The 21,593-nt window shown below is 44.4% G+C and overlaps 5 protein-coding genes and 1 non-coding gene across 8 annotated transcripts; 4 read left to right on the top strand and 2 right to left on the bottom strand.

Moving 5' to 3' along the window:
- Positions 1 to 140: 140 nt before the first annotated feature.
- Positions 141 to 4,919, top strand: LOC100825665 (cytochrome P450 714C3). Of its 2 annotated transcripts, XM_024463272.1 has the most exons (6): positions 141 to 1,081; positions 1,553 to 1,738; positions 2,980 to 3,206; positions 3,303 to 3,550; positions 3,761 to 4,139; positions 4,222 to 4,919. In XM_024463272.1, exons 2-6 carry the CDS (start codon positions 1,636 to 1,638, stop codon positions 4,645 to 4,647), a joined length of 1,383 nt encoding a protein of 460 aa, XP_024319040.1. In that variant the 5' UTR covers positions 141 to 1,081; positions 1,553 to 1,635; the 3' UTR covers positions 4,648 to 4,919. The 2 variants fall into 2 exon arrangements, with proteins under 2 accessions (XP_024319040.1, XP_003579013.2); XM_003578965.4 differs by lacking the exon at positions 141 to 1,081 and having other exon boundaries at positions 1,184 to 1,738.
- Positions 4,920 to 5,607: 688 nt separating this feature from the next.
- On the top strand, positions 5,608 to 9,451 carry LOC100825358 (cytochrome P450 714C2). Of its 2 annotated transcripts, none has more exons than XM_003578964.4 (5): positions 5,608 to 6,312; positions 6,876 to 7,102; positions 7,255 to 7,502; positions 8,155 to 8,521; positions 8,680 to 9,451. In XM_003578964.4, the coding sequence occupies exons 1-5, from the start codon at positions 6,003 to 6,005 to the stop codon at positions 9,103 to 9,105; spliced, it is 1,578 nt and encodes a 525-aa protein (XP_003579012.1). In that variant the 5' UTR covers positions 5,608 to 6,002; the 3' UTR covers positions 9,106 to 9,451. The 2 variants fall into 2 exon arrangements, with proteins under 2 accessions (XP_003579012.1, XP_024319039.1); XM_024463271.1 differs by having other exon boundaries at positions 5,985 to 6,312; positions 6,904 to 7,102; positions 8,680 to 9,255.
- A 234-nt stretch (positions 9,452 to 9,685) lies between these two features.
- Positions 9,686 to 9,769, top strand: TRNAL-CAA. Its single transcript has one exon. It is a non-coding gene; the product is annotated as a tRNA-Leu (tRNA).
- A 1,338-nt stretch (positions 9,770 to 11,107) lies between these two features.
- LOC100838513 lies at positions 11,108 to 13,594 on the top strand. Its single transcript, XM_003577082.4, has 2 exons — positions 11,108 to 11,390; positions 12,302 to 13,594. The coding sequence occupies exon 2, from the start codon at positions 12,390 to 12,392 to the stop codon at positions 13,149 to 13,151; it is 762 nt and encodes a 253-aa protein (XP_003577130.1). The 5' UTR covers positions 11,108 to 11,390; positions 12,302 to 12,389; the 3' UTR covers positions 13,152 to 13,594.
- A 757-nt stretch (positions 13,595 to 14,351) lies between these two features.
- Positions 14,352 to 15,622, bottom strand: LOC100838218. Its single transcript, XM_003577081.4, has one exon. It carries the CDS (start codon positions 15,531 to 15,533, stop codon positions 14,841 to 14,843), a length of 693 nt encoding a protein of 230 aa, XP_003577129.1. The 5' UTR covers positions 15,534 to 15,622; the 3' UTR covers positions 14,352 to 14,840.
- An 815-nt stretch (positions 15,623 to 16,437) lies between these two features.
- On the bottom strand, positions 16,438 to 19,352 carry LOC100825053 (cyclin-dependent kinase B1-1). The gene is made up of 7 exons (XM_003578963.4): positions 18,833 to 19,352; positions 18,419 to 18,480; positions 18,213 to 18,324; positions 18,035 to 18,128; positions 17,769 to 17,838; positions 17,060 to 17,198; positions 16,438 to 16,917 (listed from the first exon to the last, which is right to left on the bottom strand). Exons 1-7 carry the CDS (start codon positions 19,268 to 19,270, stop codon positions 16,825 to 16,827), a joined length of 1,008 nt encoding a protein of 335 aa, XP_003579011.2. The 5' UTR covers positions 19,271 to 19,352; the 3' UTR covers positions 16,438 to 16,824.
- Positions 19,353 to 21,593: the final 2,241 nt, after the last annotated feature.

Here is a 21,593-nt window from a genome sequence, read left to right as displayed (position 1 = left end):
TATGCTTCTTTTTGGTGTAACCGTAGTTAAATTTCTTCTTCACAGTTCAACCCATGTCTTAGTAATCTGCAGTCTGAAGACTCAAGGTGACTCCAGTTTGCTTCCTGTTAGAAATTTACCCAGTGCCAAGCTGTATGGTAATTCCTCTCCCATTCTTGATGCTCACGTGTTTCTTGTTCCTTTTCTTTTTCCTGAAATAGAACACATGCATAGCTAAACCAGCTGCTTGCAGGATGACTTTCTGTAGAGTTTTGTATATGTTTTGTGGGATCTTGTATGTTTTCATGAGGTAAAATAAGAAAGGGGGAAATACGGTATTTTCCAAGCAGATAGACAATGTGCTATATCCCTATTGACAAATAGACACCACCATGCATTGAAACATCAGGCATGGCTGCACACTTGTTGTGGGCATGGAGACCTCCCATGATCTGAAAACAATGTAAACGGTTTGAATTCAATAGATTAGGAAAAGGACTGGCCATCACTTATATGTTCAGAAAATTATAGTTGTAGATAAGAGCACATGATTTAGTAGTTTGAACTAAAAAACTATATACAACTTTTTTTAATCTTGTATAGTTGTATATTTGATATAAGATTATCATTTCGTCCTCCCCCATCTCCCACCGCCGAGGTGAAACTACCTCTGTTAGTTCTAGTGTTCTGATCATAGTTCTTGACTTCTTGGCTTAAACTTTTGTTGACTACTTGACTTTTATGCCACCCTATGGCTAAGGCTGGACAGGATGTAGAAGCCTCAGGTCCCAAGCCCAGGAGATGAAGATTGAAGAGTACCCAACAGGAGCTCATTCCAGCTACATCTCCATCATCTTCCCTCATTTCCAGACCTTATTTCGATGCTGCACATCTTCACCTTGTCAAGTAAGCCTCAAGCATGGGGCCTGGACAGCGCCAAGTTTTATTTTACCAACACCGCTGCTGCGGCATTGACATGGTACACACCATTTGAGCATGGACTGAGGCTAGCTACTAGGCAGAGCCTGCAACAACGGATCTGAAGATCCTGTCCGCGTACCTGCTGACCAAGCTCGCCTCCTCGCCGTCACCCATCATTGAGGTACAGGCACGTGCTACTCTGTCTTATTTCAAGCAAGAAAAAGATGCACCTGACTGAATGACAATAATCCACAAGCTTGTATATACATGTAAAAATTTAGTCCTTAGTTGCCTTGGATGCTGTGATTGCTCCAGCTACACTTGGTTGCCACAACTCTGCTCTGGCCTCTGGGGCTCGCTAACCGGTGCTGAGGTGTCATAGATCATCTATCAATAAACTAATTGTTAATGGATGCCAAGATCTGAAAGCAGCCTACCGTTAAACAATCATACCAAAAGAGCAAGTCAGACTTCATATGCTTAGAGTCTCAACAAATATAAAGCTAGTTCTGGCATTGTCTTGTATCTGAATGTTTGACGGGAACACTTCCCTTCTCCTATTCCATGCATCTCATGGAGAACTTAGTTGTGCTAATTCTTGTTCTTCTTCTGGGCTTAGCTCTGTTTTACTCATGTAACATCCTATGGCCAGGACCAGAGAAGATAAGGAAGAAGTTGAGAAGGCAAGGTGTGAAGGGGCCCAAGCCTACTTTTCTCCACGGCAACACCAGAGAGATGAAGAGTATCTGTCATGAACTCAAGCCTGTGAAGAAGCAAGACAGCAACAACTACATCTCCACCCTCTTCCCTCACCTCCTTGTCTGGAGGGAAGCTTATGGTATGTATGCAAAACTGCAAGTGTTTCTTGATGCTATGATGTTGTTAGGTTAGCATGTGAATAGTTCAGACTACTGCTGAGATGGTAACTTTTATTTAGTAATGACTTATTGGGTAGACATTTCTAGTCTCATGCAACTTTTACAAGCGAAATTACCATCTCAGCAGTTCCAAAGGTGATGCTGCTTTGGAAGAATTACTTGTAACAATCTGCTGGTTGATTCGTGCATGGCCAATCAGAACAAGCAAGTTTTTTCTCTTTTTAGTTTTTCTTTAGTTATCAGTGAAACACAACTTATTTAAACAAAGGTTGTCAGAGAAAATGATACCATCACATTTTTCTAGCATTAAACTTGTCCTTTTCAAGAGTAAGTAAGACCTAATCCTTGTTATAGAGCTCATTAGTAGTACTTAATTGCTATCGATTAGATTGTTTAATATTCTTCATGTAGTCTTAAGTCTTACCACATTAGTAAACCAATGGAGAAGGTGGGCAGAAGCTGACAAAAGAGCCGAAAATGTTAACTTTTGTTGTCGCGACTCGTGCCATGAGATATATATATTTTTTGTATTCAGGATCACAAGACTGAAACACTGTCACGTCTGTACTTATCATGTTACTCTCTAATTTCTATCACTGTACAGCTTTCTTACAGCACTGAAGGTACATATTGCTTTAATTAACACGTTTTTCAAAAAGATAGAACTACAACCCTCAAGGCCTAAAAAACTGAAACCTATATTCTGCGTAGTTTCTACTGTGCTTACTTTTACCATCATTAGAAGGCTTTATCTGGTTAACAATATCTGAAAAGTAAGTCACATGATGTTGTGTATATTTTGTAATCAGGTGTGTGTGCCCATTTACTCAAAGCATTTCCTTACACGTCTTTGTCCTTCTATGCGTTTTCAACTCTTGATAGTCAGGATGGATGACACGATCAATAGTTGACTCGTGGTTATATTTTCTTGGACTAATTCTTGATATTGTATTTTGTGTCGGAAGACTGTGCGTTTGCAATTTATATATTGTACAATCTATAGTTATTTTTTTGGACATCTGGCAGCAGGTTTAGGACCATAACGCTAATCAGGTTTATTGTTAGTTATGCGGATTTTTTTGATATGTCAGATTGACCTAAATGCATCTAAGAATGAATTAGAATTGGTATGTTTTCAGAATTATATCATTTCTTCTCACAGTGAGGTAGCTAAACAAACTGAAATTTGAATTTGGAACAGGCCCTGTGTTCCAGTACTCAACAGGAGGTCGGGAGATACTTCATGTTTCTCAGCCAGATATGGTAAAGGACATCGGCCACTGGACACCATCAGAGCTTGGAAAACCCAGCTATCTAAAGAAATCCCGCAAAGCCCTCCTTGGAGGAGGTTTATTTACGGTGAATGGCGATGAATGGGCCTATCAGAGGAAGGTCATGGCGCCAGAGTTCTTCATGGACAAGATTAAGGTACTGGATCACACAGTTTGCTCACAGGTTACAATTTTACATGGGTTCAAAACATGGACTAGCATCATATCTTGCAGGAATAATGCATACATGCAGGATATGATACAACTGATTGAGGATGCAACTGCTCCGTTGTTAGAAGCATGGGAGAGCATTCTCGAAGGTGCAGGAGGGAGCACGGAGATAGTTGTCGATGATTACGTGCGGAACTTCTCGGGAGATGTAATCTCCAGGGCTTGCTTTGGGAGTAGCTTCGCAAAAGGAGAGGAGATATTCTGCAAGCTTAGGCAACTTCAGAAGGCAACTGCTCAACGAGATGCGTTTGTGGGATTGTCTGCAGTGTGGTAAGTAAATGGTTTGAAACAAGACCTTTCACATCCATGCTTAAACCAGTCTATTTCATACTTAAACCAGTCTATTTGTATAAGCTGGGGTAATTTGGAAACCATATTTCTTGCAGTAGACAGGAACCAACATAGAAATAGAAGGTTTCTCAAATATATAACAACCGTGCAGCGATAAATCCTACTGCTAATTTGTTCGTGTTGTTGCAGGAAGCACCTGCCTACGAAGAGCAACAGAGCGATACGAAATCTGGTTGAAGAAGTCAGGCTACTGATCCTGGAACTTGCAAAGGCCAACAGGAATGAGAATGGGGCTGAGCATGCAGCAACTCATAATAACGGTCTTCTGCGCGCCATCATCGACGGCTCGCACGGACCTCTCAATGGTGGCACTGCCGAGGAATTCATCGTCGGCAACTGCAAGAGCATATACTTTGCAGGGCACGAGAGCACGGCGGTCACCGCCATCTGGTGCCTGATGCTACTGGCCACTCACCCGGAGTGGCAGGACCGCGTACGTGCCGAGGCTCTGGAGGTTTGCCATGGGACGATGACACTGGGCGTCGATGGCCTCCACCGACTCAAAATTGTGAGGAGGAATCAAGATCATCCCTTCATCATCTTGTAAGCTACTTAAAATGCTTAACGAGACACCTGGCATCAAAATGCAGCTGACGATGGTGATCCAAGAAACTCTCCGGCTCTACCCACCAGCGTCGCTGATGATGCGGGAGGCACTGACGGACATCAAGATCGGCAACCTGGACGTGCCGCGAGGAACAATCGTCCAGGTCACCAGATTGATGCTGCACCTGGACAAGGAAGCCTGGGGTGCCGACGCCAACGAGTTCCGCCCGGACCGGTTCGCCAACGGCGTGGCCGCGGCGTGCAAGCCGGCGCACATGTACGCGCCATTCGGGCTCGGGCCCAGGATCTGCATTGCGCAGAACCTGGCCATGGCGGAGATGAAGGTGTTGCTGGCGCGCCTGCTGTGCCGGTTCGCCTTCTCTCCCTCGCCGAGCTACCGGCACTCGCCGGCATTCCGGCTGACCATCGAGCCCGAGTTCGGCATGCCGCTGGTGGTGACGAGGCTGTGATCATCATTGACCTGTAGGTTCTGAACTGTTAGCTTTGAAACAATGATCAGTCACGTTCTGGATGCTTCTCGGAGGAAATCGTCCCCGCATTTTCTTGCAACAAGTGACTACGTTTCCTACCAGGGATGGCAGATAATTTGTGTCCAGTAGCCACTTTCGAGGGGCGGATACATTTCACTGTGCCACGCCCACCAAAATGGTGCAACTTGATCTGGTGTGTGTTTATCTCCTTATGGACGGTATGATCTGTTACAAGCTGGTACCCTCGAACCCATGGCGTCGCTCCCTTACATTTTGTCCTGGTGGCAGCGGCAATGGTGGTCCACTCCACGGTGCGTATGATTTGTACTCGTTTATGCTCATGTCTTCTTCCTTCCATCTAGTTTGATTCAGACATCAGGTGGGGAACAAATTTATGGAATACGACCTCCATTTTCAGTTCAAGAAGCAATTTTGTAACACATTTCAGCCTATACATGTTTCTAGGCTGAAAATAGACGCAATTGTCTGAATTTTGTTTTCTGTGCATCCTGGTTACGAGTTTGTGGTGTTGGATTTGAGTTAGGAACCTCTTGATCACAGGATTTTCAATATTTTCTCTACTACGTCTGATTAATTTTAATTATGATCATGTATGAATGGTTGCAGGGCGTTGTCAAATACATTAAAGCTTCAGGATACATCTTTTTCTGCCTAGTCTTATTCACGGCTTATCTGAAAATGTGCAAACTTGTTCAGTTCTTGCATAGAGCATAAACCAAAAGGTTGTATAAGGATGACCATAAACCAAAAGGTGGCCCTATGCAGCACAAAAAAAAAAACTTTCTGGTCTGGCTATACATTGTGTTCGTATACATTGGTGCTGTCCTAATATTGCCCCAGCAGATTTTTCTCATAGAAAAAGTATTTTGCCCCAGCAGATTTTTCTAAAAAAAAAAAATCTATTTTGCCCCAGAAGAAATGTAGTACTAGATGTATCCTCATCACCTAACACATGATATATTGATTTTAGATCCAAATTGTATTTTTGTGATGTGTGTGGTTTGGTCATTCAAGCAGACAAAAGCATCTCTATCAAACTACTCCTACGTTAGAGCTATGGCAGCCAGCTTTCTCTTACTCCTACCTTCTTTTTTTATTTCTTCCCGTGTCTTATCTGCTTGCAGCTTTCAGAGTGCGTGACTGATTTGTTGTTTTGCACCTTCCCTTCTGCTAGCTGGGCGGGCACTACCGAATAAATATATACCTTAATATGACCGGATAGATATATAGTATGAATTAATATGACCAAATAAAGGATTGCATTAATACCTTTGTGACCATCTCTCTCTCTCTCTCTCTCTCTCTCTCTCCATATGGAGATGATCCTCTCATCCCAGCAATGGTTACTGCTGCTACCTCCGGTCCTCATCCCTGTGCTTCTCTTCTCCTACCTGTACACCATCCTATGGCTAAGGCCGGAGAGGCTCAGGCAGAAGCTGAGAAGCCAAGGAGTCAAGGGTCCCAAGCCCTCTTTCCTCTTTGGGAACATACCAGAGATGAGGAGAATCCAGAAGGAACTTGCCACCTCTGCTCAAGAACAGGAAGCAGGATCTGCTGACCGTTTCTCCTCAAATTATGTCGCCACTCTGTTCCCTTACCTCATCCACTGGAGCAGAGTTTATGGTATGTTGAGAAACTTGTGATTAGTTTTCAGTAAGAAAGCAATTTCACTTGGGAATTGTTTAGTTGTTGAATTTCTAGTGACATGTTTATAGAGAGGAGTGTTTTATTGACTTTGTTTTGAAAGAGAAATTTCTTTTTCTTGCACAGTTTTGTGGTTCCTCTATGGGGAATGCGAACTTGCAACCGAATTTATTTATTTTTGAGTTCTTTTGTACTTTCAGGATGATACTGGATACTGAAAGCCTGAAACAACTAATATAGATATCGAAAATTATTTTATTAGGATCTGTTTATAGATACTCATATTATCTCCTAGAATCCATAGGTGTATTTGTCTCAGCATTGTCGGCCAGTCACTCCCTTTTTTCGAGATAGTACTAAATTAATGTGAACTTTGCTTTGTACCTCTGCAATTGAGTAATTAGGTCCTACTTAAGTAGAGGTGTGTATTGGTCTACTGTTATGGATCTTCATTGGACAACAGGTTTTGATCTTACAGATATTTGTCTTCTGCATTTCATAGTCAATACTTGCGAGTTCCTGTAAATTTGACGCCGTGTCAGGTTCCATCTACTTGTATGCCACTGGAAGCATACAAGCTCTAAATGTGACAGATCCAGACATGGTGAAGGAGCTGGCCAGTTGCAAGTCCCTGGATCTTGGAAAGCCTTACCACTTGCAGAAAGACCGTGGAGCTCTTCTTGGTATGGGAATTTTGACAGCAAACGGTGACCTATGGGTACACCAAAGAAAGGTTATCGCACCTGAATTCTTCATGGACAAAGTTAAGGTATTTGAGCCTTAAGAACAAGGCTATTCAGTGATAAATCCATTCGATTTAGACACTTTCTATAGTCTCATTAATCTGTTAAACAATATAGCCGAAAAAGTACATAGGACATGTACCGTTAGACTAAAATTGAGTGTGCAAAATATCCACAGGGAATGGTGAATTTGATGATTGATGCGGCAATGTCAATGTTGAATTTATGGGAAGACAAAATTGAGAGGGAAGGAAGCAGGGCAGAGATCATGGTTGACGAGTTCTTGAGAAACTTCTCGGCGGATGTCATATCAAGGGCCTCTTTTGGAAGCAGCTTCACTGAAGGCAAAGAGATATTCTACAAGATTCGACAGCTTCAGAAAGCAATGGGAAAGCAAAGTATGCTTATTGGTGTTCCTGGAAGTAGGTATGTTCTATGCATTCTTCTATTGTTTTATGATGTAGTGACTACATACCCAGAAACTAATTCCTTTTCCTCATTGGCATAATATGATGGCAGTGGCACCTATGATAAATTTTCAGGGTACCTGAAAGGCTGAAGCAAAAAGAAATGCTCTGTCCAAAATGAATTATCTGAACACAAAAATGAGTCTATGGATACCTGTACATAGTGCACTTTTTATCCAAACTGTAGTCCTATGACCATTATAATATTGATTCTTCACGGCTGTGGAACTCTATATCTATACTATACATTTGGAAAGTAGCATGAATTTCCAACAATATGAAAATGTAATTATGTAGTAGTAACTATCGTACAAGAAAAAGAGTATCTAGTAACTATCAGATATTTGGTTTTCAGAAAGTAACTAATGAAGTAACCAGTTCATCAAATTTAGTACATCGAAGTAGTGTGTTGTAAACTGTTTCTTCTTCTTCTTCTTCTAGCTTCTTACACACATAGTTACAACAGAAAATCTATTTATATTCGAAAAATGACATATGCTTGTAAGAAACAGTAACATACTGATGCGTCAAAAATAGTTATTCCAAGTTTTGTCAACTAATAGCCATACTTTTTAACTATCGTCCTTCACGTTTGCTGCTGGAATAACCAGATATTTACCAACCAAGAGCAACAGAGAGATATGGGATCTGGGGAGCAGCATCCGTACCCTCGTGTTAAACATAGCCAAGAAGCACGACCATGATTCAGTGACAACCTCCCCGGATAATTTCCTCCTGCATTCTATCATCGAGGGTTCTAAAGCCGCTTCCTTCGCTTCGTGCACGCCTGAGGATTTCATCGTTGATAACTGCAAGAACATCTACTTCGCGGGGCATGAGACGACCTCCAGCACTGCCGCGTGGTGCCTGATGCTTCTCGCGTCACACCCCGAATGGCAGTCCCGTGTTCGGGTGGAAGTCCTGGACATTTGCCATGGGGAACCATTAGATTTCGACATGCTCCGGAAGTTCAAAACGGTATATACATACATATATGCTTGATCTTTCCTAAAACAGTAGATTTTTTTGTGTGTTATTCACAAGATCAATAGCATCATTTTTGTATATATTTTGCTTGACCTTGTGATGACTCCTGAAGCGAGAAGTGCTGATCTGATCATGCTTCTACACTACAGTTAACAATGGTGATCCAGGAGACGCTCCGGCTCTACCCGCCTGCCTCCTTCGTCACGCGGGAAGCTCTGCAAGACATCAACCTCGGTGGCATCGACATCCCGAGAGGCACCAACATCAGGGTCCCGATCGCGCTCGCACACCGGGACCCTTCCGTGTGGGGCGCCAACGCCGACAGTTTCGACCCGGGCAGGTTCGCTGGTGGCATAGCGCGCGCCTGCAAGCCCCACCACATGTACATGCCCTTCGGCATCGGGCCCCGGACCTGTGCAGGACAGAATCTCGCCATGGTCGAGCTCAAGGTTGTCCTTTCGCTCCTGCTGTCCAGGTTCGAGTTCTCGCTGTCGCCGAGCTACGTCCATCGCCCAGCGTTCCGGCTGACCGTTGAGCCCGGCGAGGGCGTGCCGCTAGTTCTTAAGAAGCTATGATGGCCAATCCATGGTTCATGGTTAACTTGACATGAAGAAATTGTTGAAGCTTAAATTATGGTGTTGCTTTCAGGGTAGGCAAGGATATCGTCAGTTGACTGTAGATTGGACAGCTTGTTGCATTGTCATTCATAAATCAACAACTCGATATGTCTTGCTGGATGGCTTTCCATCAGATAACTGCACCGTCAACAATCCAATTTTTTCTTTAGTCAATATATATTCATACAGCACCATAAAGGAGACAAGTTTTCACCAATCATTTTCCTTTATTGCTGGATGGTTTGTAGAAACTTTTCCTAATCCCTTCGCACTACATTTCTCGGGAAGATTTTTTTCTCTGCCTTGAACTATTTGGAAAACATGCATATGGTGCAATGATGTAATCCAAACTTTGGTGGAGTTTAATGTCGTATTCAATACCCAAAAGGATCAATATAGCGTGATCTAGCATGTCTACGTTTTAAAGTTTCTTCCAATTGCAAATCAAACGGACCTGACTTTTGTTCAGGTTGGTAGAATACCAACGTGAAAAGTTAGAAACTGATATATAAAGTATCTGTTCAAAGCTCGCACAAGAGTCAGGATGGCCGAGTGGTCTAAGGCGCCAGACTCAAGTTCTGGTCCTCTTACGAGGGCGTGGGTTCAAACCCCACTTCTGACAATCTTTTTCTGTATCCTTTTTTGCAGCGCCATGTATTTCTCTTTTTTCACAAAATCTTTTTTCTTTTCATGCGTTCTGTTACTTCCAATGCATTTGGCTAGGTTAGGGGTGGACACTTCCATCCCAAAAATAGATATCCATTTAATTCGGAGATCAAGTTCGATCTATGTTTCAATTTAATTCGTTGTTTGGATGGAGTTCAGTTTTCACCTTCAACACCATAAATAGAGAATGGGTTTGGATGGAGTTCAGTTTTCACCTTCAACACCATAAATAGAGAATGGGTTTGGATGGAGTTCAGTTTTCACCTTCAACACCATAAATAGAGAATGGTTTTTTCTTAGAAAATCTCACAACCAGCTCAAGTGCTCGCTCAAACATTTCTACTCCTCCACCTTTTTTCCCGCGAAATTCATTAAAAACCTTCCAGCCAGCCCAAGGCCCTAGTACTCTCCCAAGTCCAGTCAATTTTCACAACTTCAATTTCAAGAAGGCTTTTACAATTCAATTGACTAGGCAGGCTCACGCTGCATCGCTTGACAAAAAAAATCTTAGCTCTATGCTGAGCACGTCATTAGCTTAATCTTTTTCAATAATTCAAGATGCACATATAAAGCCTTGCCAAATCGAAGCATGAATGCTGGCAGTCTTCTCTATTTTTTCCGATCCGCAATTAAGTACCCGCATATAATCCAATTGCGCATATAAAGCCTTGTCAAATATGAGCACGAACACTGGCTGGCCTCTCGTGAAATACTTAAATATAAAAAGAGAAAAAGGAAACCCGATCTCGGAGCAACGACGAAATATCGGCAAAAGTTCCTAGTTATAGGAACACCCGGCCATTTTCTCTATCTTTTTTGATCCGCAATTAAATACGCGTATAATCCAATTGCGCATATAAAGCCTTGTCAAATATGAGCACGAACACTGGCTGGCCTCTCATGAAATACTTAAATATAAAAAGAGAAAAAGGAAACCCGATCTCGGAGCAACGATGAAATATCGGCTAAAGTTCCTAGTTATACGAACACCGGCCATTTTCTCTATCTTTTTTGATCCGCGGTTAAATACTTCCATCGAATCCAGGTGCACGTATAAAAACTTGTCAAATACAGTATACACGTTTTTTCCATCAAATCCAGCTGCGCGTATATATCCTTGTCAAATACAGTATACGCACTTTTAGCAAAAAAATAACACAGTATAAGCATAAATACTGGCAAATCTCCTCTAGAAAATAAGATAAAATTGAAAAATAAGGAAAGAAAGCGAAAAAAAGGAAACAAGCTTTTGGCGGGTAACTAAATATCGGCAAAAGCTTTTGGCGCGGCCAAGCAAAACCCAGGCGTGTATAAAAGAACCAGAAATCTAGGGTTCCTCTCCATCTTCCTCCGGCCATCAGCCATCTCCATCTCGCGCCGCAGCTGGGTTCCCTGCTCCGCCGAAGAAGCTGCGCCTCGCCGCGGCCGCCAGCAGACGGCGACCTCACTCCCCTTTCCGTCCGTCCGTGCAGCCCTTCCTCGAAGCGAGCTTGGGATGAAGCCGGGGCGATTGGGGATTTCGGGCTGAATCGAGGGAGCTCGTGTTCCTATCTTTGGCTGGATCGAGGCAGAGAGAGGTATCCTACTTCCCCCTTCCCAGATCTGCTCTATTTGTTCCTCATATCGCCATGTTTCGTGGTCCAATCTACCGATTATGTGGTTTATTTTTGCTCCTAGTGTTCCTCCTATTGCCATGTTTCGCGGTCCAATCTGCCGTGTATGTGGTTTATTTCTGTTTCAGTTGATTAGTCGCCTAGCATCTGTGTGTGAGATACTTGTTGCGGTTTGCTTCAAAGCAGCATGTGTACGGCCGCTGGCTTGTTCAAGTACTGCGGAATTGTTGATTTGTGTTTCTTGAGTACTGGATTACGGAGCAAACCAATCTGGGAAACTGCGATTAGATTCAAGTTGCAAAATTCTCTATATATGGAATGTAGTTATGTTTGAATCTGGACTGTTGAATGTATCTCAGGCATGGCTGTGTTCATAGAAGATTTAATATTTTTTACAATGCATACTGTTGTTAGGAAACATACCACTGCAAATGCATGTTTGTTCAAGAACACTGTTAAACTATTTCTCTCAAGAAAAATCTGTGTAACCTGGCTAGCTGGTCTTATCCATGTAATGCTTGATGTTCAATCTGGAAGTTTCTACGTGGCGGTCCTTTTGCGCCCCTTGTGGATCTTTTTTTTGAGCAATCACCGGTGGGGAAAGGCTCCCTGCCTGAATATATTAGCTCAAAAGCCAGGACCAAAAGAGTCCGTATTGCACACGGATAGGTAGTCTTTGATGTTGTAAGCGCTTGATTACATGCCAGATCATTCCGTGTACATTGTGATTTGCTCGAAGCTAATAGACAAAAGAGTTAGATCGGCAATTATAATTTATATTACAAGTGATGTTGTATGCGGTAATATGTTTCTTTGTTATTTCCTATAGTATAGCTTATGGTATTTACCTTTTCAGTGTCCATTTTTCCTTGCAGGTTTTGATCTCAAAGTCTCAGTTTACTGAGGAAGTAGTGAACTTCGTTTGAGCTTGACATTTATTTTCAGAATCACACTCTTTTCCACATGGCGAGGGTTGAATCTGCATTACTGCCAGCAGATCATGCAGTGTCGGATAATAGTGATACTGAAACGTCAGGAGTTGTGGAATGTGATTCCGCTGTTGTAGAAGAGGTGGAAAAGAGGAGTGCTGAAGTTGGTTTGCAAGTTCCTTTTGGAACTAAGGAAGATGTAGAATCCCTTGGTACAGTTTGTGACCTTGGGAACAAGGGCAATGATGCTGAGGCCGTCACTCCAAATGGGGTTACGTTAGAACTGTTGGTCTCTTCCAAGTCTCCAGGTGGTAGTCTTCCAATGGTCTGTAAAACGCCACGTGGAAACATCTTTGATCCTTTTGCTTCAGGACAAGAGGAGGCAGTCTGTGGTGCACCAAAGAAGGTGGTGGTCAAGGGGCCGGAAGCACTTTCCCGCAGAAAGCTAATTTTTGAATGTGGTGACTTCCCAGTGAAAAGCTTAAGTTTTGAATTTGATGACGCTGTGGAGGAGGATGTGTATCTCCAAGGGATATGCAAGATGTTCCTTGATCTGATAATCACAAATCAAGCGCTGGAGGCGACCGGAGGAGGGGACCAGGCAGAATCAACCCCACCTGAAAGCTACCAGACCCCTTCTTCCAAGCCTCTACTCACGGGCATAGCAGACACCTGCCCAGATGCACCTCCGCGGCCATCTCAGAAAATGCTCAAGCTCAGCCCAGGCATCTGCAGGAAGCTCGACTTCGGTTCAGTCAGTCCGAGGTCTCTCTTCACCGAAGACAATAAAAGCTGAAAGCTCGCCGTTCCTTCCGAGGAACATCATTCTGGTGTGGTATCTAAGCAACCTTATCTATCTCGGCAGCACCAGCGTGGTAAAACTTTGCTAACTCTGTATCTGTAGGAGAGCTAGCAGTGATCTTGAAGAAAGTACTCCTAGGAACTGGTAGGAAGCAGTCTTAAGTTATACATGTAAGCTATGTTAGTTACCTTTTAGCTAGAGCCTAGTCTTTAGTGCCCAGATCTATAGTAGTCTCCTCCATCTATATATGCCTTGTGGGCCTGTGACCTGGCGGTTCTGTATATCCTAATAATAGCTGTTCTATCCCTGCTTAGAACTATTATTATCGCAGCTTCATTCTTGCTTTAGTACTGTAATAAAATGCACAGTTAGTGCATCCTATGTAATCATTGTATCCTTTGCAAAATTATTTTCTGAGATAAAGTTTTTTTTTAATTTTTTTTTGTTTCCTTTGCACTTGCTTGGAACTTCTATCATTTTATCACTGCATGACACCGCTGAAAGCCTGAAGATGTAGGAATGCATATAAGTATACTCGAAGTAAATCTAGTAGTATATTAATAAATTTAGAGATGGATTGTTTTCGTCCTCGCACTTTCTGCGAGCCTGCAACTGTATGCAGCTTCTGAAAGTTTATCACTATGAAACTAGGACTACTACTAATTAAACGTTGGATAGGATTTAAGTTGGCCTGTCACTATGAAACTGAGATGACGCAGTGGCGAATTTGAAGATGCCTGCCTGCCTGCCGAGTTTGGTGAAGACGATGGCGTATTAATGGTGGCTGTTGTGTGATTCGTCTGCCAGCCGGCTGAATCGGATGGACCTGATTTGCAGCCGTCAGATGAAGCCTGTTGATGGACCTGCTGACGGCCTCGATCCCTTCTCCTGTCTGACAACGTCATTCTGAAAGGGAGCCTCTGGATCTCAAATTCTCAAGCAGATCTTTCCTGCATACACTCCATATCTAGCATCACCAAGACACAATTTTTAACTAGTAAAATATCTTACGGTATGAAGCTTCGAGTACAGGTGACTGGTAAAGTGGTAAGCTAAGCTATGTATGTATGTAGGATTTTGCATAATAAAGGAATATGAGAACATCAGCATCTTCCAAGCGACCCTCTAACTGCAATTTGCAAGTAGCTTTGAGCTCAGATCACCTCGCATATAAAGAAGAGTACAACACTCCAATAAAAATAACATCAGCTTTGGCGCTTTGGATTCGTGAAGAAGAAATAAAGAAGCGAAACAGAAGCAGTGATGCGCAAGCATGAGCATGATGATGCTGTGAGCAAGCAAGAAACCCATACGTACAAGTATACAGGTCCATTCCTGTCTCTGTAGTGCTGTACAATGAATGATCAACAACCAATCGAAACCATATACGTACGATGGAACCCCCAGAAATACCATCTTAGCAACTAGTAGTATGGATTACTCTACTATAATATGTATGATTTACTACTAATTTACTATAGAATTGATGGCCAGATTATCAGAATCTCCAGAAAAATCGTCTCCCTGATGGATCTCTTTTCTTTCTCCCCCGTGACAAGGACGGGCAGGAGGAAAAGGAAAAGAGTAAAAGAGAGTGCGAATCGACCCCGCTTCGCCTCCGTCTCCGGCGACGAACGCGGCGGCAGAGACGGGCTTCCGACGAACTCACACACGGACATATCATCAGAGCTTGGTGTGGTCGCGGCACTCCTGGCTGCGGACGGCGAGCTCGGCGACCCCGAACACGAAGCTACAATCAGAATACGCCACGGCTTTGCGCTTGAAGATTCCAAACACGTTGACCTTGCCGGGAATCCTGGTGCTGGCCTCGAGCGGAAGGCTGCCGGCCTCGACGTCCGCCACGAGCCGCGCCATCCCGCCGCCGGAGACGAAGCGGTCGGCCTGGAGCGTGAGCGCCATGGTGATGTCCCCGTCCCCTCTGCTGGGTACGCTGCCCGGGTCGATCCGGGCGTCCCCGACGTGTGCCCCGCGGTAGGTGAGGTCGGCGTGCCCGCCGCCGGGGAAGGCGAAGGAGGCCGCGTTGGGGTTGTGGACGGAGAGGGACAGCAGGAGCGTCACGTTGAGCTGCAGGGAGAGCGCCGGGAAGTTGAGCCGCGGGGCGACGCCGGCGAGCCGGGTGGAGACGAGGCGGGTGGTCGGGTCCCGGATGCGGAGGACGGTGAGGAAGAGGACGAGGATGAGGACGGCGAGGAGGATTAGGGTCGCCAGGAGGCAGCCGTAGCAGATGCGGCGCTGGCGGTGGCGGCGCTTTTGGTAACTGAGGTCGGCGGGTGGTGGCTTGTGGTAGGAGGAGGTCCCGGAGGCGGTGTGGGTGGTGGGGAGGGTGGCGGAGTTGGCGTTGGTGGAGGACGCCATTGGAGGGGGGGAAGTTGCGAGCTCAGAATGTCGGCGAGCGTGGGGGGGACGAAGGTGGTTTTGGTTTTTGATTCGATTTTGATTGTGGGGGGAATCAATGGGCCTTTATTTATACTCAAGGAAGGAAACACACGATCGCAATTTGCAAGCGCAATCTACCTTCTATAAAGACTTATGGGCGTCGCTGGAATTCAAATTTCAAATTCAAAAGAAGCAGCAGTAATATTTCCATCATTAGACCCATAGTGGATATACCGTACTACTCCCTCCTCCGGCAGTAATATTTTCGTATACGAATTTGGCCAAACTTCCGTCGACAAAAACCATACTCCATCCGTATACCAAAAGGGGACGTACTCCGTCCGTAGTACATTACTGTACGTTCCAACTGTGTGGTGTGGCCATCAATCATATTGAGCGCCTGCCGGCCTAAAATCGACAGTAATGACAGAGGTTGGGTCACGGTTGGGGAGCAGGGCATGTGAACTTTTTTCCTCCTTCTTCTTCCCTGGATGGATGGATGAACGGATGGCTTCCACGTGAGTCTCGCTCAATCAAAGACTCGGCTGCCACGACGGGTGGCATTCAATTCTCCCGCGGTTTGGGGCGGGCATTTTAGTCTTGCTGTTCCGTTGGACGTCAACGTCCAGCACTTAACTGGTTTTTAGTCCTCCCTCCCTCTCTGTGCCGTGTTGTCATGCCATCATGTATTCATGTTTCCACGCTCAAACAGTAGCGCAGGTCAAGGATGGAGGAAGCATGATGGAGTAGCAAGCTCAAGTGATTGATGATGCTCAGGATCTCCGACCAAACTTCCTTCCCCCTTCAAAGAAAAAAGAAACAAAAAGTCCACTTTCCCTTTCAAACCGTGATACTCCCTCTGATTCTAAATTCTTGACTCAAATTTGTCCAAATATGAATGTATTTATTTTTAAAAAGCATCTACATACATGTAATATTTCGACGACAATTTAGGATCGGAGTGAGGGGTAACTCCCATGATAAATAACATTACGAAGACAATCTCCCTGATCGCTCGCTGGGTTTGTCTGAACAGGCAAGATTGCCGTCCGGCAGAATCCAACCCACACAACAACATTCACATACATAGGAGGAAATTACACACGCACGCAGGAACATCGATTTTACACTCACTGAAAAGCTGTTATTATCACTACTCGTTAACTCAGGATCAGGTTGGTTGCCTAGATGGCAAGCGAATGCGAATCATCTCCTTCCTTGCCCCACCAAGACGCGGCAGCAGCAGCAACGACGACGACTCCAAGTCTAGTTAGAACTGGGACTTGTCGAGGCTGTCAAAGTAGGCGTGCTCCAACGCGGCCCTGGCCGAGATCCTGTTGGCCGGGTCGAACCGAAGCATTCTCTGCACACCACAAACAATCACCAAACACCAACATGTTACTATAGCCGAGCACACGCACCTTTGCTTTGCTGATCAACAAGAATGATATCAAACGGAACCGTTTTTCTGCATTTGGAATCTGGTTTCTCGGTCAGATTCTTACCGATAGCAGGTCGAGTCCTTCGGGCTCCAGCGTCGGCACCGCGCGCGCCAGGCTCTGCGGCTTCCACTGTGGGTACTCATGCCAGTCCCTCAGAGCAGTCACTCCAGGCCATTGCTCCTCTGTCGGGGTTCCCAGCATCCTGTATTCCGCAAGCACAGTTTCAGTGGACAACTCAGAATGCATAGCACGTTGGTAGTAGTACTCCGCAGTATATGAATTTACAGAATGCACAAAATGGAAGGCAAAAAAACTGTCAGATGAGTAGTAGTTTAGTCACTGGAACAGGGTATATCTGAAAATAGAGTTTTTTGTGGGACATGGTATATCTGAAAATGGAGTTTTTTTTTCTATAGAGGAAAGATACCCATGGTTGCGCCAAGGTCGATACCCATATATAGAGGAAAGATGGAGCACTTTTACCAAAGTTCAGGTTTCAAAATCATCATCGTGTTTGGATTATGCCGAGCATTGACTCATGGAAATTCCAATGACATTTGCAATAAGATGGAAACTACCATCTTCATCTGAACAAGGGAGTAACTAGAGAAACTCTTGAAATGCAAATACTGTGCGTTAGCTAGCTACTCCCTCCGTTCCTAAATACTTGTCGTGGTTTCAGTGCAACAAGTATTTAGGAACGGAGGGAGTACAGAGCAAAATACCACTGACTACAAGTTATCAGTACTCGTGCACAGCAGCAGAAAAAGACCTGAAAATGTGAAGCAGCTGTTGCAACTCGGAGTCACCAGTAAAAAGAGCTTGTCTTCTGACCATTTCAGCTGCACCAAAAAGTTACAGTATCAAAATGGGAACACCTAGAGACTCATAATATTGATCTTTGATGCACATGTGTGACAATACATCTGGTAGTGTGCATTTTCTTTTCTTTGAAAGTTGTATGGTATTGTAGTTACAGTTTTGAACACAAGAATAAGGCATTTCGTCCTGACAAAGAAAGAATGTCGATTGGCGTACCGAAGATGCATCCAATAGACCAAACATCAACACCAGTTGAATAATGTGTCGCTCCGAGTAAAACTTCAGGAGCTCGATACCAGAGCGTCACAATCTACAATACAAAACAGAGAACATGAATAAGGAACTTAACTACGGCAAGTTCAGAACTTACAATGTCTGGATCTGTAAGCAGTACCTCATGAGTGTAACTTTTCATAGGAACAGTAAAAGCTCTGCTTAGCCCAAGATCAGCAATTTTCAATACCCCCTTCTCCTTGTCGACCAGCAAGTTTTGTGGCTTTAAATCCCTATATATAGAACCAAGCACCAGATCAGCGACAAATGCAATGATGTATGAAGCTGACAGGTCTAGCAGCATAAATCAGAAAACAGAAATCTCACCGGTGAAGGACACCATGGCCATGGCAATGCGCGATTCCTTTGCATAACTGGTACAAGAAACTCTGCAAGGAACGGAATAGATTTGCGCACTGTCATTTTCATGTAGAAGTAATAGCACGGACTGCAGCTCAGCTGCTCAGGCGCATGGTCATTGTGCAATAGGAGAAGTTAATTAATGGAGAGAAACAAAATAGAATTATATGCAATTAGAGTAGGATTCCTGTGACCAATGTGGTTGCCAATTCAACGAACCTTGCACACGAACAAGATTAACAGCGGAAGCAAGCATAAAGTTCTATGGAAGCAACAATATCATCACGAGTCATGACAAACAGGATTGCTGATGGTTGGTCTCCGATCCGCCTGACGGACGGATGGATGGTAAAAACAGCTGTAGTAGAAATGAATTCATACCTTGACGACCTGTGTGGGGAGAGGCCTAGCAGAAGGCCCTTTGCGGAACCCGTCGACGAACTTCTTGAGGTCGGTGTCGAGGAACTCGAAGAAGAGGAGGCGGACGACGTAGGGGGAGGAGGAGAGGAGTCTGAGGAGGGAGATCTCCCGGAGCGCCGTGGGCGGGATCCCTTCCTCGTCCATCTCCAGCCGCGTCTTCTTGAGCGCCACCAGCTGCCCCGTCGCGCGCACCGCCGCCTTGTACACCTTCCCGTACGTCCCTTCCCCCACCTTCTCCAGCTTCTCGTACTTGTCCATCGAGCTCTCGTCGGTGGTGCTGCCGCTGGCGAAGAAGAAGAATAAGAGGAGGATTTGAAATTGGGGGAGAGGCTGAGGAAGAAGAAGAAGAAGGAAGCCGGAAAGGAGCAAATGCAACGGTCGATTCTTCCAGCGGAGCATGAGGCGCGGGGTTGGAATTCTTCTTTTGCAACGGTGAGCGGGTCCAGAGAAAATTTTCTGGGACCGGGCCGCACGCTTTCTCCGCTGAGGCCGACGGTGACAACTCAGCTCGTGGCACCAATCTCAAATAGCCTTTAAATTCCCAAGTATTTGATACGTATTCGTAGCCTAATTAGGTTAGGCTTGTCATCGAGGCGTAAAATTCAGGCACACGATCAGCTGCTAATTGGAACCAAACGCAGCGTTCGTGCCCTCGTGTTGAGACCAGAGAGCCATGGCGGAGCCGGCAAGATCTCCACTCGTCGCCGCCGATTCCTGCTTGTGGTCAGCCCCAGCATGACTCTGCTGCATCTCGTGGGAACTTAGGTGCCGGCGAGCCCTCGATTCCCCATCGCCGCCTTTTGCTCGTGATCCGCCTCCACACGGTTCCGCTGCTTGTCGCGGATGCGCTAGCGCCAGCGCTTCAACCGACGGTGGAAACAAAGCTCCAAGCAATGCGATTCCTCAGTTTTCTTTCCCTCTTGTATTTTCTACTGTAATTTGTTTACTGAACTTTGGTGTTGTGTTATGCAAGCAGTCACGATCTTGTTCAGACATTTCTGACTTCCTCGCATTCAGCTAGCAGAGCTTCGATCTTTCATCTCTACAAAGCTTTCCATTAGAATGCTAGATTGTCAGGATGTTTCCTTCGGTTGTACAGTCTACTAGAGTGCTAGTGCATATGCTCCGTAGACTCGAGTCACAATTATTCTGTGAACTGCAAGTCTATTTGAGAAATTAGAACATTGTACCAGTGCGTATATATCAGATTGATGAATGAATGAAATTAGAACATTGCTACTACACTTAGTGTTGAGAAATTAGACCATTGTACCAGTAGACTTTGTGTAGCACAAGGATTGTGAACTTTGTGTAGCACAAGGATTGTGAAATTGTAAAAATACTAGTGCGTATATATCAGATTGATGAAAGAATATCCTCTTTTTGCATACTTTGTCCATCTGTGTAGTATATATTGTGATGGCAAAGTGAAAACCTCATTGATATTGTACACTCGGAGAGCATGTTTGCACAACAGACCTATGACATCATAAAACACAGAGTAAGACAACATTTTATAAACCAACAAATGCTAAAAGATGATTGCATACCTTTGGATTCGTATCTTCTGCAAGAACATGATACAGATAGATTCTCATGATTAAAGATGACTAGTGCCTCATCCTCAAATGCCACAGGCATCGCCTTATAAGTTTTGACAGTTCCGACCGTGGAAATCAACTCGCACGTGACTGAAAATTGATGTTTGAACTGCTCCTCAAAATCAGAATAAAGCCTTCTTGTATATGACTCGGCTGCAGTCTTCAACATAGGTAAATTCCTTATATAAGTAACAGGTTTACTCTTCCGTGACTTAAAATCTGCATCTAGTTCATTTTCACGAAGACTAGTAGCACACTTCTCATACTGTACTAAGAGCTCTCAAAGGCAGAAATTCTTGCGAAATTGTTTCTTGAACACATTGTTCATACCTTCACTCCTTTGAGTTGAAGTCATGTCGGCATGAAATGAATCATTGCGGTACACAGCAGCCCACTTCTCACGCAAACCAAATAGCGTTTGTATCCATGAGTTCTCCACGAGGTCATACTCAATCAACAACTCTTGCCACTTCTGCTCAAACTATGCCACTGAATTTTCTAGGTATACAACTTTCTTAAAATCAGCAAGAAACCGATGATGGCTTGAAATTACATGGCTAAGATGCTTAGCGGCATTTTGATAAATGTGCCAAATGCAGAGGAAGTGCTTTGTGCTTGGGAAAACAATGCTAATTGCTTTGGCCATAGCTGCACACTGATCTGTGAAAATTGTAACAGGTCGCTTCCCAGACATTGCTTTTAAAAATGTGTTGAAGAGCCATATAAACGAGTCAGTGGTTTCATCACATAATAGTGCAGCTCCGAAAAGAATGGTTTGCTTATGATGGTTTGTCCCAAGGAGTGGTGCAAATGGCATTTCAAACTTGTTTGTCTGAAAAGTGGTGTCAAATGACAAAGCATCACCAAAACAAGCATAATCCATGATAGCTTGACCATCTGCCCAAAAGAAATTAGCTACCAGGCAATCCTCCTCATCTAATTGTATGGCATAAAAAAAAGAAGGATCTTCTAATTGCTTGTTTTATAAGAACTCCAACAGTGTTTGAGCGTCATTGACTTCCAAATACTTTTTGCGCTGGCGGCCGATATGGTTATTGCTATCCACCCGCAAGAACGGTACATGCTGAGGTCCTCCATACCACTGCTTGAAAAATTTGTAT

Source organism: Brachypodium distachyon, chromosome 4, assembly GCF_000005505.3.
Source record: "Brachypodium distachyon strain Bd21 chromosome 4, Brachypodium_distachyon_v3.0, whole genome shotgun sequence".
Classification (NCBI taxonomy): Eukaryota; Viridiplantae; Streptophyta; class Magnoliopsida; order Poales; family Poaceae; genus Brachypodium; species Brachypodium distachyon.
This window is presented reverse-complemented; position numbering and strand designations above follow the sequence as displayed.